The sequence below is a fragment of the Myodes glareolus genome, chromosome 3, assembly GCF_982192425.1.
Source record: "Myodes glareolus chromosome 3, mMyoGla1.1, whole genome shotgun sequence".
NCBI classification, from domain to species: Eukaryota; Metazoa; Chordata; class Mammalia; order Rodentia; family Cricetidae; genus Myodes; species Myodes glareolus.
In genome coordinates this window covers 57,488,527-57,505,381 of record NC_142028.1, presented here as the reverse complement: position 1 = coordinate 57,505,381, position 16,855 = coordinate 57,488,527, and the positions used below count along the sequence as shown (strand labels likewise).

At 41.0% G+C, this 16,855-nt stretch overlaps 1 protein-coding gene across 28 annotated transcripts in view; it reads right to left on the bottom strand.

Moving 5' to 3' along the window:
• The window catches only part of Magi1 (membrane associated guanylate kinase, WW and PDZ domain containing 1), a 610,906-nt gene that overhangs the window by 126,493 nt on the left and 467,558 nt on the right, over positions 1-16,855 (bottom strand). For all 28 annotated transcript variants that reach the window (XM_085686765.2, XM_085686766.2, XM_087904480.1 and 25 more), the window contains one exon: positions 9,115-9,234. In XM_085686765.2, the coding sequence (XP_085542891.2) occupies positions 9,115-9,234 (120 nt within the window). The remainder of the gene's footprint in view (positions 1-9,114; positions 9,235-16,855) is intronic.

Sequence of the window (16,855 nt, the reverse complement as noted above, 5' to 3'; positions counted from 1 at the left end):
CCATAAGTCATAACATTGGCAGGCCTTTATTGCATAGCTCTTGAGGACACTTATCTGAACAAAAGCAATCAAATACAATTATTTTGAATGCCATATTTGAGACTACTCTGTATAGTTTGGCTTGTTTTTAAGGAGAAGAGCTGTTTCAGCTCATAGTTTCAGCCTGCTCAGCTCACAGATCTTCGACCTGGAAGTAAAAAAGAGGGAAAATAAGAGCACTTTGTTGTAATATCAGGCTCTTCCCTGTTCCAACAAGGCCAAAAGAAATTCCAGATGGCAAAAAAGGTGGGTGGAACCTGGGAAGTAAATACATATACTTGACTGGCAGATGCCTTGGCTTACAAGGAGGAGATGGGAAGACACTGTGCAGCAATTTCCCTAAATTGTGCGTGCATGCCAGAGCTAATACTGACTGGGAGTGTACCTGTGCCAGGCGCTCAGCTAAGCCTTTTGCAATCGCTCCCTCTTTCAGGCCAGCTCACACGGAAGAACTGTAATTTCCAAGAGGAAAATGGAAACTGAGCAGAAAGTGACTTGCCAGAGGGATTACGCTCCACGGCACAGGGCTGAGACTCAGGCACAGGTGGTTTTAGGCTGCTCCTGAGTGTCTCTCGCCAGACACAGCCACTGTTGAGGGATGGTCCAGGAGCAGTGGGTGAGAGCAAAGCCTCTGGGAATCTAGCAGTATTACTCCTAGGGCAATAGCTGGCATTTAATAAAAATTGCATTTGCTCTCAGCTTGCAAAAGTCAAACTCTAGTTGGCTCCAAAAAGTGAAGAGCCTTCTTGTATGGGTGTAAAATTAAACTAGCAAAAGGTCAACTGCTGGAGAGCAAGCAGAGAAAAATGCATAAGGAAGTGGAAAGGGTTGATTTGGAGTATTAGAAAACTTCAATTCTAAACAACCAACCAGCATTCATAGCAATACACTTGAAGACAATTAGATATTTTCTGAAAGGTATTTGTTTCCCTTCTGCTGGGCCGGGAAGTCAGTGCAGCACTCATAGGCTGCCTGTTACATCCAGGGTATCCTTGGGGTTGAGAAAGACTGTTGGATCTGAGCTGGGGGTGGCTCCTGGTCACACCCAGCACAGGGCCTTACTTATTGCATTTAGTCATGGGATTCCATCTGAAGCTTCAGCCGCAGTAACGGTGCCCTTGCTGCACTGATGACAGTACAAGAGAGAAGGAACCTGTTCCACCTAGCTATAATCTGACACGTAAACACCTGAATAAACCAAGCTGACTTTTATTTTTCCACACTAAACCTCCGTCTAAATCCTAAGCTTTTCCTTTCACCCCAGGTCCTCTAGTTGAGCCTGTAACAAAGCAAATGATATACATTTGGGGACTAGGGCTCTCCAGATTGAAAAAATAGCTGATTTCGGGTGAGGACGATTCACTATCTTCTAAGCAAAGAGAATTGCAGTTGCTCTACAAAGGTCACCAAATTATTAAATAGAGTCACACAGACAAGAAGTCCTTTGTATCTCCCTCAGCCCCTTTCTACTCCTCATTGCATTCTCAGACTTCAACCATTCAGCACAGAAGCTACCGAGACATATTCCCTTCCAGAAGACTAAGTAAAAAATAATTAAGAATCCCCGCAAACAGTAATGTTTCCTTGTAGTTACCCACTACTATTGGTACTTACAATCTTTCAGACTGCTCTTTCACAATGATCCCTGAGATTTCTTTTTAGGAAAGAGCAGTCTACAGTCTTATTCTCTGCACCTTAACCATGTGTGGATGTCTGTATTAATTGCCATCTACTGCAAACAGGAGTTTCTTTAATGGGGGTTGACAGATGCATTAATCTCTAAGTCAAATAATAAGTCATTAAGAGCTAGTTTAATACCATGTCCATAGAGCAAAATAATAGTAGTAGGTCTCTCCTAGGGTCTATGATTTGTCTAGTCACAGGCTCTTTGTCCAGATAATGGTGCCAGATACAGATTCCACCTTGTGAGGTGGGACTTAAATTCAATCAGAAAGTGACTGGTTCCTCCCATGATGTTCATGCCACTACTGCACCAGTGGGCATGTCTTGCCAGGCCAGTTGTTACTTTAGCTATCAGAGACTGGAAACGACTAATGATTACTTCCCTCCCCTAGTAACAAAACACCTTCCAGGGCATTGAAAGTTATGCAGTAAGGATAAAGCTTCCAGGTAAGTTTTAGTTTGATTTTTTGACATTTTTTAACTCAAGTATATAGTACCTCCAACAATACAGTCTCACCATCAGGTTCTAGGGAGTAAGCAATAGCATTGGCTATAGCCTGCAATATTTAGGGGTGTATGTGACCTAACTAGCCAAAAACTTCAAGATAAGTAACCCATTCTTGGCACTAGACTTTCTATTTGTTAGCCTATGGTGTCTAGTAGGAGCACCATAATCTGGTTATAGGTAATTACACTTTAACTCTTTTCATATATGTGCATATATATATTTTAGGAAGCTTTAATAGTGGTAGATTTCCAAATGATTTTTTTGGAAGATCATTACTGTTATTTATCTCTCCCCAAGTTTCTCTTCTACACAACCCCATGTTAACCCCTCCCGTTCCATTATTATTCGTTAACCCTTTATACTACTGAGTTCTAGTGCCCTTCCCTTCAAAGCTCTTTTCACAGTGCCTTACTTATTTCCTGACATTTATGAATATTACAAGCAAAGCATACATATCTGAAAGTTCAAAGCTAACATCCATAAATGAGAAAACACATTTCCTTCTGGGTCTGGATTACTGCACTTGGAATGACTGTTTCCAGCTCTATCTACTTAACTGTAAATTTTATAATTTCATTTTTCTTAATATTTCACTGTGTAAATATACCACATTTTTATTATTTATTCATTATTTCTCTCATCTTGTTATAACTTTGGTAGGCCATATATTTTTCTCATCCATCTCATTTAGAAATTTTAGTTGGGGGAAATACAAATTTTAAAAGTATGTTGATGATTTTCTCTGAATTTCTCCAGTATATATTGTGATGTCTTCCTTCTTATTACCAATTTTATTCATTTGGATCCTGATACTCTCTTTTGGTTAATATGGCTACCATAGTGCCAATCTTGTTAAATCTTTTCAAAGAACCAATTGTTGGTTTTATTCTTTTATTATTTTATTTCTTTCTGTTTCTATCTCATTAATTTCAGCCCCGATTCTGATTATCTTTCTGTCTTAGTTTGATTTTTCTATTAATGTGATAAGACATGATCAAAATCAACTAGAGAAGAAATGGGCTTGGTTTATTTTATAGCTTAATGTCCATCATGAAGGGAAAGTCAGGGCAAGTGATCAAGACCACAATCTAGATGCAGAAACTGGAGCCAGACCACAGAGGGACATTCCTTACTGGCTTGCTCTCTATGGCTTGCTCAGCTGGCTCTCTTACACAACCCAGGACCACTTGTCAGGGGATAGCACCACCCACAGAAGGTTTGGCCCACCCACATAAATCATTAATAAAGAAAATGCCCCCACAGACTGCCTACAAGCCAGTCTGATGGGGGCATTTACTCAGGTGAAGTTTCCTCTTGCCAAATGACCCTAGCTGTGTCAAACTGGCTAAATAAATAAATAAATAAACAAACAAACAAAAACCAGAATACTCTTCTTATATATTGCTTTTGAGTTTGCTTTGTTTTGAATTTTCTAAGGTCTTCCAGGGCAACACAGTTACTAGTTTGAGGTTTTTCAGGTTTTCTGACACAGGTACATGGTACTATAAGCTTTCCTCTTAGTTTTTCACTACATCACACAGACTTTGGAATGCTGGGTTTTCATCTTCATTCATTTCCTTCTTGATCACTTACTTGACCCAACTGTCATTCAGTAGTGTGTTGTTTAGTTTCCATAAGTCAGGTGTACTTTCTGTAGTTTCTACTGCTGTTGATACTCAGCTTTATTCTCTTATGGTCGCAGAACAGTGTGTGATTCACTTGTTCCACATTCCACATTTGTTAAGACTTGCCTCATGCTAATACGTGGTCTATTTTGGAGAAAGCTTCATGGGCTGCTGAGAAGAGAATGTATTCTTTAATGTTTGGGAGGAATGCTCTATGGGTAATCTGGTAGGTTGATTTGATTCAATGTACTTTAGCTCCAGAGTTTCTGAGTATAGACTCCCCCCTCAGTGGCTTGTCTCCTGCTAAGTGTAGAATTGAAACCACCCATTATCACCATGTTGGATCAATCTGTAGCTTTAGATCTAATAGTGATTCTTTGATAAAATTGTCTGTTCCTGTATTTGGTGCATATATGGTTAGACGGTGATTAATATTTTGATGAGTATGAAGTATTCCTCCTTATCTCTTCAGAGTAGTTTGGTTTGAAGCCTATTTTTCCAGATATTAGATTAACTATTCTACTTGATTCTAGTTTCATATCTTTTCCTTTTACTTCACCCTAAGGTGGTGTTTATTATTGAGTGTGGCGTGTATTTCCTGGAAGCAGCAAAAAAAATGTACCCCATTTTCTAATATAATTTGTTAGTCTGTGTGTATTTGTGAGAAGTTGAGACCATTAAGAACTACTGAGCAAGTCAGGCAGTGCTGGCACACGCCTTTAATCACAGCACTCAGGAGGCAGATGCAGGCGAATCTTTGTGAGTTTGAAGTCAACCTGATCTATAAGAGCTAGTTTCAGGACAGGCTCCAAAGTTACTGAGAAACCCTATCTCAACCCCCCCCCCACCCAAAGAGAAAAGAATTATTGAGCAATATGTACTAATTCCTGTTACTTTGTGGTATTTCATTAGATATCTTTAAATTATGTGTTCTATTTCCTATAACTTCTTAGGCATGTTTAACCTTCTCTCCACATCTCTCTCTGTAGAGCTGCTGGCTTAGTGGTCATAAATTCCTAAAATCTGACTTAACTATGAAAAATTTTCCTTCTTCCTTTGATACAAGTGATAATCTTGCTGAGTATGGTAGTCTGGCCTAGAATCTGATGTCTTTTATGGCTTGTATAACTGCTTCAGGTTTTCCGGTCTCCACTGAAATAGCTCCTCTTCCTCTTCTATGTCCTTTCTTTGCTCTGTACGTTTGCTATTTTCACGTTTATGTGGAAAGTTTCTTCCTGGTTGTGTTTATTTGTTGCTCTGTATGCCTTTGGGTTGTGATGGGCATCTCCTTTCCTAGATTAGGGAAGTTTTCCTCTTTGATTTTGTTGACTATTTTCTTTGTCTTCCACCCGAGTCACCTTTCCTTTTGTATCTGCTATCCTGCTATTACTGGGTACTTTGTCTTTTCATGGTGTCCTGGAGTCCCTTGTATGTTGTGTCTGTGACGTTTTGCTGGGTTTTTTTTCTTATTTAATATATTCTTTGACTAAGTGATCAACTCTTCTGGATTGTCTCAAGACCTGACGTTCTCATTTTTTCTTTTTTTTTTCAAAGTTTATTAAATTATAAAAGTTTCCATTTCTGCCCCCCTCCCAACACCCTCCCACTCCCCCCACTCCCTCTCCTCCTCCCTCTCCATCCCTAAGAGCAGTCAGGGTTTCCTGCCCTGTGGGTAGTTCAAGTTCCTCCCCCCTCCCTCCAGGTCCAGGAAGGTCTCACTTTTTCTTGATCCAGTCTACTGGTGAGGCTTTCCTCTGAATTTTTTGAGTTTTATTTCATTTTGCTTTTTTCTTCTTCTGAGCTTCTCTCTTACTAAGTTCTGTTTACACAGTTTGAATTGCTTTTATTATTTCATTCAACTGTGTTTTCACTATCTTCAATCCAGCATTTATTCAGATCCTCTTTGAGTTTCTTGATTATTTTATTACTGTTATCTTAAAATCATTGTCTTGTACATCATCTAAGTTGATTTTCTTAGGACCATTACTCTAGGAGGGCTGATTTTTGGTGGTGACCTATTGTATTGGTCATCCATGTTACTTGTGTTTTGGTGATGGGACCTAAGAATCTGGGATTAGGTCTTTGGTAAGGTCTCTTGGTTTGGATACCTTGCCTTTCCTTTGTTGGGTGGGTGTTTAAGATCTCTGTTCAGTACTATAGCAATCTGTAGAGATGTAGACTTCAGATTAATTTCAGGAGAGTTTAGGAGTTAGTCTTGGGGCAATTCATTGTTGATGCCTGATAGGATATTACAAGCAATCCCAGTTCAGCTTGGGCTAGGAGTAGTATCTAAGAACAGAAGAGGGCTTCTGTAGAATTAGAGCGGAATCTCAGAAGAGCCTGGGGGAGGGGAAACCATGATCAGAATATATCATATGAAAAACATCTATTTTTAATAAAAAAACTAAAAAAACCCCAAATTTCCATAAGATACTGCATTGTCATATTTTAATTAGTAATTAGTTTGGCTTCTAATAGGGATACAATCAAAAGTAGCCATGTCATATATTTGAAAATATGTATGACTGGGTGTAGTGGCACACACTTTTAAACCCAAACTCGGGGGCCTGGTCTATAGAGTGAGTTTCAGGACAGCCAGAGCTATATAGTTAGACTCTGTCTCAGAAAAAGGGGGGGGGGAAAGAAGAAAGAGAAGATTCTTAAAGCCAACCCTCAGGAGTCTGCTTAGGACTACCTGTTAGTTAGCAGAAATGAGGGGAATTGACAGTGTGTGCATGGGGTCCCCTATCTGAAGAATAGGATCTCAGGGCCTATACAAGACATATGATTCTCAGGCAGGGAAGGGGATTAAGTAGAGTTGTAGTGGAGTCTAGGGATAGGAAGAGGACTACTCAGGCAGATTTCAGGAGCAGGTGGAGTAGGTCATGAGAGTGTAGGGCCCCTTTCTGCAGAGTGCACCATGGGCATGAATGGATTTGGCAGCCCCAGTTTAGAGTCCCTACTTGGAAAGTGGGCTAGGCAATAAATACAGTCTTCAGGCAGGCTGGGGTGGAGGCAGATCAATAATGAGCTTTCCATTTACCTTTTGCTTTTTAATCTTAATGTTTAAAATTTCTCTATGATTATCCAATACACATTTTAAGAGCTTGTAGAGATCCATAATACAATTATGAATAAATTAAGAATTTAACCTAGTTAATTGTATCATATTAAGTTCTTCTGTTTCAAATAATATTCCAAAGAATAATCAAGCTATAATACTGTTTCAGAAAAATGTAACATTTTAAAGACATATAAATGGTCAACAAGTACCTAAAACTATCTTAGTATCAGTCTTCACCAAAACAAATCAACACCATAACAAGGTATTGTCCCATTTCAGGTGCGGTTATTACTAAAAGGACCAAAAGTAGCACACAGCAAACCTGCAGAGGAAAGGGATTCTTGAACAATTAAAGTAAGATGTATATACAAGAGAAAACAGAAGTCAGAGTATAAAACACATCATTACCCCCATGTTTATCATTGTTCACAATGGTCATGGCAACAACTTGAGTGTCCATCAACAGACAAATAAAGAAAACACAATTTATATACACAATGGATTATTATTCGCCCACAAAAAGTCACGAAAACTGAGGCTAAGGATGCAGCTCAGGTGGTAAAGCGCTTATTCAATATGCCAGAAGCCCTAGGTTCATTCTGCAGCACCTCATAAACAGAAGGGGTGGTGAAAGTTGTTAGCCCAGCACTGCAAAGGTAGAGGCATTAGGATACCAAGTTCAAGGTCATCTTCAGCTACCTGCTGAGTATCATGCAAGCCTGGACTATATAGACTGTCTTCAAAAATAAAAATAAAAACCTATCCTTGGTTCAACATGGATGAGCATGGAGGATATTTGGCTAGGTGAATGTGTCAGACACACACAGAAAGACAAATACCTCTTGTTCTTATACGCACATGCAAGACACACTAGCTCTGTAACAGGAGAGGCGAGGAGAATAGAAGCCATCAGAGGTCGGGAAGAGTGTGTGAGACAGAGAAGACGGTCAGCAGTAACATAGATGCAATTAGCTAAGGTGAAGAACTTTCTATAGCATAATAGAGTAATGGTGGCTGCCACTAATTGATTATATACTTCAAAAGAGCCAGTAAAAAGAAATCTGAATATCCCTAACACAAATGATCAGTGTTAAATACTAAGCATCATTTATAGCACCCAGCCTTGTATTGAATTCATGACCTTCCATTCCCACGTCCCCAGTCCTGGGATTCTAAGTGTATGTCAAGTGTCCTTATCTGATCCTCACATATAGATGAAATATCAGACCTGAATGTCAATTAAAAAAGAAGATATTTAGAAATCAGCTATGGAAAACTCACATGGAGAGAATTAGCTAGATAAATTATAATACAGTCCTTAAACAGATAAGAAAATGTAACTTTCCCCCTAACTCATTTTGACATAGAAAGTTTATTTGTGGAAACTTAACTGTCGCTATAGCTAATGACCATGTTATTAAATATAGTAGTGTTCTGAAAGAGCAAAAATAACGAGTATTTGTAAATAATCAAAATAAATCTTCAAAAGTTAAAAATAACCCAAAGTGTTTACCCAGAGAGAGAAAGCGCTATAAATCATGGTACATTCATATGAAGTGATTTGAGAAAAGGAACCAGGAAGTTCTCTATTACTGGATGACAAGGATCTATTAAGACACAGCAAGAAACAGAAGCGCAAAGCACCAAAAGCGTGCGATGCACACCATCCTCCGTGTACAGTAGGAAGAAACAAGAACACACCCTGGGGTATGCATGCATGCATGTATGTGAATCCTCGAACTTCAACGATTAATCAGGAGCTCTGGTCACCAGTCATACCGCTCATCACACTGAATCCAAGCCAGACAGGCAGCAGTCTGGCAGAGGAAGGGGTTCTCATTGATGTTTATGAACAGTGAAGATACACTTCCAAGTAAAACCAACTAGTGGTACACACAGCATTTCATTTCTTCAAGGTAAAAACAACACCACCAAGGTCACATTGTGAAGACCTATGATTCAGGGAAACAGTCCAAGTGTCCATATCAAAACATAAAACGTCAGTCCTTAAGTTCACAAGGTAAAGAGAAGAACTATCTGCAAAGAGATCTCTCAAGCCTTTCCACACCTGATAAGCATGCACCACATTAAGGCAGACTAGTCTCTTCTTACTTCTTTAGACTCCCCTGAGTCTAAACACTCTGCTTGGACCACTGAAGGCACTCGGGATGCCGCAGGGCAGCAGTGAAGCTCACCTTCATAGGTGCCGACCTCCAACAGGGTTCCGCTCTGCTCGAGGTCCAGGAACTCTTTCACACTCAGAAAGCTGTAATCCACGCCAGGCACTTCTCCTTCTCGGGGAGACCGGGTTGTGCCTGCAGCAGAAAACACAAAAGTCCAGGATGTCATCAGTCCATTAGAACAGGGAGTTCCAACCTGAGCAATTAAACAAACCTGCTCAGTAAGCTGCTCTGCCTAGAAGTCAAAGAGGGGCCCAGGAAAAGCAACGTTCTAATGGAACAGCATCCCCAATTCCTCCCTTCTTCCCTCCAACAGGGGAAAGGGGAAACAAGTAAGGCAGAGACACTGTCAGCATTTATTTTTAAATGTAGCAATCAAATGAAAAATTGAATCCAATAGCACACAGACAATGTTCACAATTATCAGCTTTTAGGACTACCACTGATACTACAAAGTTATCTATCTACCCTAAGTCCAGAGCCTAAAGGGTTTGTATTGCTATCTTGGGTCTTGAAGTCCTTGTTCATAATGCATCTAGCAAATTCCAGTGTAATAAGCCTTTGCAGAAAATGACACCCGTTGCATAGACATAGCCCTGTAGAAATGTGACTGCTCAATCTATGCCTGGACATCTCCCAGGGATTAAAATGCTGCTTCTCTCTAGGTAATTACATATGCTCAATAAAAAGTGGACACCCATGAGCTCAGAGGACAGATAAAGGACACCGTGGACAAAAGGGAAACTCCCCTTGAATGAATCTGTTCACACTCTCAACGGCTAATCAATGTATCCATTTCTCTTAGGAAATGACACGGGCCACAGAGAGCATTTAAGCCATTCTCCCCGGGCTCTGAACTGTAAAACTATCTATCACACTTCTGCACAGTGTCAACCAAAGAGGAGAACAACAAGGGAACGTGGTTCACATCCACACCAAAGGAGAAAAATAGGAAGATGCAATCACACAGTATGTCCTGGGAACCTGTGATTATGTTATGAGAAACAAGACCAGACCAATACAATAAGTTCTCTGATCCCATGTAACCCTCGCAAGCCTACAGCTAGGGGAAGAGACTCGAGTGGAGGTCACAAGGCATCATCCACGATGGTTGGTGATTTATCATTATCCAGGGTAATAATCAGGGTTTGTCTTCTTGCCAGAACTCTCTCCTTACAATTGTAAAGCAATGAAAGGAGCAACTGTATGCGAGCAGCAGTTCTGAAGCCCTCAGTGCAGCACACGTCTGATCCTGTCCCTGCATAAAGCAGCGTCCACACGCATGTCCTGTGTAGCTGTGACATTCTCAGGTCAAATCCCTCAAGAATTATTGCATAATCTGCTCAGGCTGAAACCATTTCTCCAAATTTTAAAATATCTTAAATCCAAATGTCTCATAAGATAGTGTCAAAATTTCTCACAGAATGGTAGTTTCTCACACCCACAACATTGCTTTGGGCAAAGAGACTATTGGTGCCACCCAGAACTCAACTCCTATGTTCTTTGCTGGTTGGTTTCCCCTTCTGGTACTGAGTGGATAAGGGGATAGCGTGGGTCTTTAAAATTCTCTCCCATTTATCACAAGGATTATTGGTAATGCTTGCTTAGCATACTCCATCCCCAGAAAGGTAAAACAAGCACCGGACACCAGCACACGGTTAATACTGGAGAAAACCAAGATCAACATACAGCACAGGAGAGCAGAGGCTGGATGTGAAGGACAAGTTCATGGTCTGGTTCTCTACTCACAGTCTCGGGCATCTTCCCTAGTTTCTACTACTTAACAGTGTCCTCTTTGCAAGACAGGGTTAACAATGGTACTTACACCACAGGCTTGCTGAGCAAGTCTGCAGAGAGAATATCTGTGGTCAGTAATTGTTAGTGGGGATTGTTTTTATGTTGTTAGAACTAAATGAGTTTATAGAGTCTTATATTTCCAATGCCACTATAGCAAATTGCAATTATATAATATATATGCATGTATATGATGCCATTGTTTGTCTCAATTATTTAATAAGCATTTCCTAAGGTCCCAATGCATGCCAAGTGATGATAAAAGCACAGAGAAAGAATTGGTAAATGAGGCAAAGTTCATAAGAAAACTGACCATTTTACTGTGAGACAGAAAATATGTATGTAAGTAGAGAAGCATAGAGTATAATTTTGGGTAAAAAGAATGTATCTTAGCTCCATGCTGGAAAGTGGAGGAAGGAGGCACCTACATGGCCATGGTTCATAATTGGTTCTAACTCCAGTCCCAGGGAACTGACACCCTCTTCTAACCTCCAGACACATGCAGGTAAACCATCAATATAAATAGAAATGAAATGGGGTGTGTGTGTGCAAATAAACTCATCACATCATACTACTGTTGGAATTTTCAGGGTCAAAACCAGGTCTGAGAAGGCCCAATAAGCTAGTTTGATTAGCCATTCTCCATATGCTAACAGAAGAGACAATAGTCAAGAAAAGCCGAGAAAGATGGCAGACCAGTGTAACCCACTGGGAAGAGAACAAGTAAAGACATATGATGAGCCCCAGATCCATCTTCAGGGTGCTGCCGTGAGGTTTAGGTTTACATGGAGAGTGAGAGGTACGTGTAGCCAAGCAGTTCCCGTCAATGTGGAATCATGTCCACCATGTTCAGTTTTGGGAAGCCCACTGTTTCAACAGCCTAGTAACACACGTGTCTCTGCTTTAAATATCCTCTCTCTTAGCAAGAAGCTTAGAACTACTCTGCTTGCATTTTAAAAATAAACATAAAGTAACTTGCTGGTGAACTCAACATGCTATTTAAGAGAGAACAATGTAGACTTTTTTTTTTTTAAAGAGTGTAACATGGACAAATTGACGACGCCATTAATAAAAGTAGAAATCACGGAATCACAGAAGAAACTATAGCAAGATGGAGGGCCAGAAAGTTTACCTTGGTCACATTCAATGTGAGATTAGACACTTTGGTGCAGAGACTTGGAGGAACAGTGACCTTGTAAATCTGAAGGTCAAGTGGAGATTGAGAAGTTCGTTATCAGTTATCAGCAAGTCAGGAGCACCTGAAGACAAAATACTGAAAAAGAAAATCTGAGTAGAGTGTAGAGGAAAAGAAGCCAAGAAGCGCTGGCTGGACTGTAAAACCTTCCACTGACTACACTAGGAATTGGAGGAAGATTCTGGAAGATGGTTAAGCAGGAGCCTGGAAAGAGGAAGCAAAGGAGGGTGGGGTCCTGAAGCTAAGAGCAAAACTTGTTTAGATGCACCAGCCAAGGTCACCCTGGTGAGACGCAACAGCCAACGGCATCCTAGGAAATCCCAGTGCAGGGCACAAGTACAATCTCTGGACCCGCTGAGAGGATCCACCCCACGTCTCTTCTCATGCACACTCATACTCGGTTTCCATCCTACAGTCCATCAACCCAGCCCATTCAGAAGAAGACGAGGAGAAAAATAAACCAAGCAAAAGATGCCCCGAGTCTTAAAAGGCTTCCTAGACCAGAGAGTGCTGTTTTTCCCTTTGCCTGCTCTGGCTCATATTTGCCGATTCTTTTTTACATGTAATCACATCCAATTTGCCAGATTTACTTTAAAGACAACCGTCACCCCTGGGTCTTCATTTCCTGAAAGAATTAGAAATAATCAGGAACTTCAAACATTACATTTTACAAGAAAAGTGAAGCTGCTAGAGACTCGGTCTTCCCAAGAAAACAAATCTGCTTCAAGCAGCTTTTGAGCCGCAGGGAGGACGTGGGAAGGCGGGTGAGTCTCCACCCCTTGAGCGCACAGGGCTTATTACCCAGACGAAACCTGTCCTCACTATAGGCTACCAAGAGGGCTACTCCCAGGGATGCTCTGAGCAACCCACTCTGGGTCTGGGCCAACTTCCCAGGATCCATTCAGAGAGGATGCTGGGGAAAAAGGCCACAGGGAGGGGCCCCGCCTCCTCTTTTCTTGTAACAGAATGACAGGCTGCTGGCTGGACACACGCCTGACAGATGGCATTTCAAAGGGATTTCGGGAGCCATCTGGGGTGGGTACAATTATTACAAACCATGCTTCTAACAAAGCCAGAAGGGTTACTTCCTGAAAGAAGAGAAGGAAAACAAATTCGATCATGTTAGGAAGACACATAAAAATACACCAGGCTAACAAACTCTGATTATCTGCAGCCTAAAATGGTACCTTCTGTTTGTCGAGCTGGAAACCAGGTCAGCAATATCTTTCAGTTATCAGCTTTAAGCTCATAAACACAGTGTTTCCCCTCTTCGAGAAAAGGAGACCATCTAACTCTGGGGAAACAATGGCTTTTAGCTCCTAGACGTTTATTTTAGGAAGGTACCAGGCATTTAATCAACAATATATTTAATTTGCACAAGAAATCACAGAAGTAGGATTAATATTATATTCATCTTATTGGTGAAGAAATCTGAGATTCAGATGAAGGAAATAACCCATCCCCAGCGATATGAAAGGTGGGCGAGATTAAATGATTTAAGTCATTTAACGTGATTTAAATGACAACGATTTATATCATCTCTCCTTCTAAACTAGCCTTGTCTGACTAACAGAGCTTCTGCCATGTGGAAGATGCTTCATTTTGGTGCTGCCTGACATGCCAGCTCTACCCACATGTGCCTGCTGAAAGTGGGTCTGGGAAATGGCTCAGAGAACACAGTGCTTGCCGTGCACATATAAGGACCTGGGTTCAGATCCCTAACATCCACATAAAAGCCAGGAGAAGGAGAAATTTGAGGCTATAATTCCAGTATAAGAGTGGGAAGCAGAGCGCAATTACACAAGGCTCCTCAGAGTCTGCTGGCCAGCCAGTTTAGCCAATCCATGAGCTCCATGCTCAGTGAGCGACTACACCTCAAAAATAAGGTGGAGAAAAAATAGAAAAGATGCTGCAAAGTGCACCTTGGGCTATCTATCACATGCACACACAACTATACACAAACATGAATGTATGCACACACACACACCACACACAGTGGGGCTGATTACTGAGGCTGTGCAACTGAATTCAATATTATTTACTCTAAATGTGAAGAACCGTTGCTAACAGCCAGCAGACTAGCCAGTATACCTCTACCGGAAAGGGGATCTGAGTGGCTGGTTTTACACTGTGTTTAATACAGTCCCCCAAAGACTTCAAGCTCTCAAAATAATAAGAAGCATACTTATATTAAACAGCAAGACATCTTGAACTGCTATTTGAAAACCTAGTCAAAGTCTGTGTTTTTATTCTAAAAATTCTATTTGGTCCTTATTGGCTGTGTTTTGGGGGATAATGAAAAATTTTTAAAAATGTATTTGTATAGCATGGATTGCAACAAATTAAACAGAATAAAATAAGGGAGAAAGGAAAGCAGCCCCACACAGGGAAAAGGCTAGGACTGAGCTTGGTGGGCTGTCCCCAGGAAGAGTTTTGGCTATGTACTGCAAAGGGCAAGAACGTCTGGACTGCAGGCAGTTGCCGGAAGGGATGCTTGCAATGTGCACTGACGTGACGTAAACAAGTCTCAGAATAATAAATGATTATGGCATCATTTTACCCAAGAACAGAGAATGAGAGTCTGTGCTTTGTAAGCTTATATTCTAGCAGATAGCCACTGGTCGCTTCAAGAGGATGGCTGCAGAAATGGGAGAGATGAATCGATCTCCTTTCAGTAAATACCCTCATATCCTGAACTGTGTTGGTGGGCATTCATTTATTTATTTCCGTGTCTCATAAACTGAGTAAGATGATTACTTAAATCTGCTAAGACCTGACTCTCAGTTACAACTCAAACATCATCAATCTTAATTTATTCACTACAAAAACATGCAGACGAATTACAGGCTCCCGTCAGCTACACTAACAGTGCGTTCCAAGGTTTGCCATGTCACAGAAGGCTAACACCAAGGTCAATAACATGATTTCAGCTCTGAAGAAGAGCATACTTCGAATAAAGTTACAGAGAAGGTGATACTTTTTTTTCCACCTGATTTTATTTTTAAAACTCAGTGTGTTAATGTTAATCATTAAAGCCCTCTTAATTGTTTTTAAAGGGCCAATAGGTTAGAATTTAGACTTCCAATGCTTTTCACCACCAGATCATAACTTAATCTGAGCACTGTCCTACTGAATGTCTCAGAATGAATTAGCAATGGCCCCAGAGTTCTCCTAGCAAATATTGAGTGGCTATTTGCTTCTTATGCACATTTTATGGTCCATAAACTTTTAGTATACCTAGCTTCAGTGACCCTCGATGAGGAAATCAGAAAGTGACCTTCTTTGCCAGAACCCTCTATTCACCAGGGCTGAAGAGAGGACACTGGACGGAAAGTCCTCCTTCAAGCTGTCCCTCTGTAATACCCAGCTCAGGCAGCTGAAGAGACTCTGGTGCTGAAAGGCCTCTAAGCAGTCTCCGGCTGATTCAGGTCCCCAACACGCAGGTTTCCAGAAAAGCCATCTCAATGGAGTGCTTTCCCAGCAACTGTCCAAACGCTCTCAGGCCTGGCCTGATAACTGGACCATGATCATCACACTCAGATTGAACAGCATTGGCATCATTTGCTCTTACATTATTTCAGGTCTTGTTTATCAAATCTACCAAGATGCCAAAAAGATTACTGTCATTTTCACTGTTTAGGATGGTTGAACATGCTATATACAGACACCATTTTACCTTGGATTTCTTAGACTTCCTGCATTTCTTAGACTTCCAGGTATCAGACAACAAGGCTAGACTTCTGCTATTCATTCTCTAGCTAAGGGAGACAGAGCATAGACAGATGCATTGCCCCCGACCCCGGTTGCTCCATTACCAACCTCTTACAGTCCTTTCTTTTACAGCTCTGGAGATCAGCAGTGCTACTCAATATTTGCCCTTCAAATCAAAGTGGTTTTCAAAAGTTTTAACACAACAACTTGTTAAAAAGTTACACATGAATTTACCGTACACTCCAATAATCTAATGAATTTCTTCCAGAGAAGGGAAATGCAGGTTTACAAAAGCAAACAAAAAAGAATAGAAATGTTTATGGAATCACCTCGAACTGGATAGAACCTAAATGATCAACTGGACAAACTGTGGAGTACCACTGCAATGCCACAACGCCCAACAGTGGATGACTCTCAACCATATTGTGCTTAGGGAAAAAGTCAGACCGAGAAGGGTACATGTGGTAAAACACCACTTACGCGATCTATAAAAGCCAAAGCTACAATGAGACGGACAGACTGACACAGAGAGTGTGGGTGGTGTGAACAGATGACACAGGGGCATCACAAAGTGACGAGGGAGAAGAGAGAAACACTCAGTACCCTGGCAGTAGTAGGTGGCGTTTGAGACCTGTGCATTTGTTAAATTTGTTAAGCCTCTGCTCCCTGTCTTGGCTCATTTGCCTGCACTGTGATAAAACACCCTACAGAAAAGAACTGAAGCAAGGGATCACTTTGGTTCACAGTCCGAGATACAATCTATCATGGTCAGGAACTCAAAGCAAGAGGAGCTTGATAGCTGGTCACATTGTATTCACCGTCAGGGAGCAGAGAGATGGATGAATGCTTGTGCTCGGTCTATTCTCCTTTACATACAGTCCAGGATCCCACTCTAGACAACGATACCACCCATGGGGAGTGGATCTGCCCACTTCAAGTAATCATCCGTGAACTCTATTTCTTAACAGTATTTTAACAAGAGGAAATGATTAGCGTTTCATTAAGTGGAGGATCAGTTTCATTCTGTCATAAATACCAACCAAAAATAAATACAAT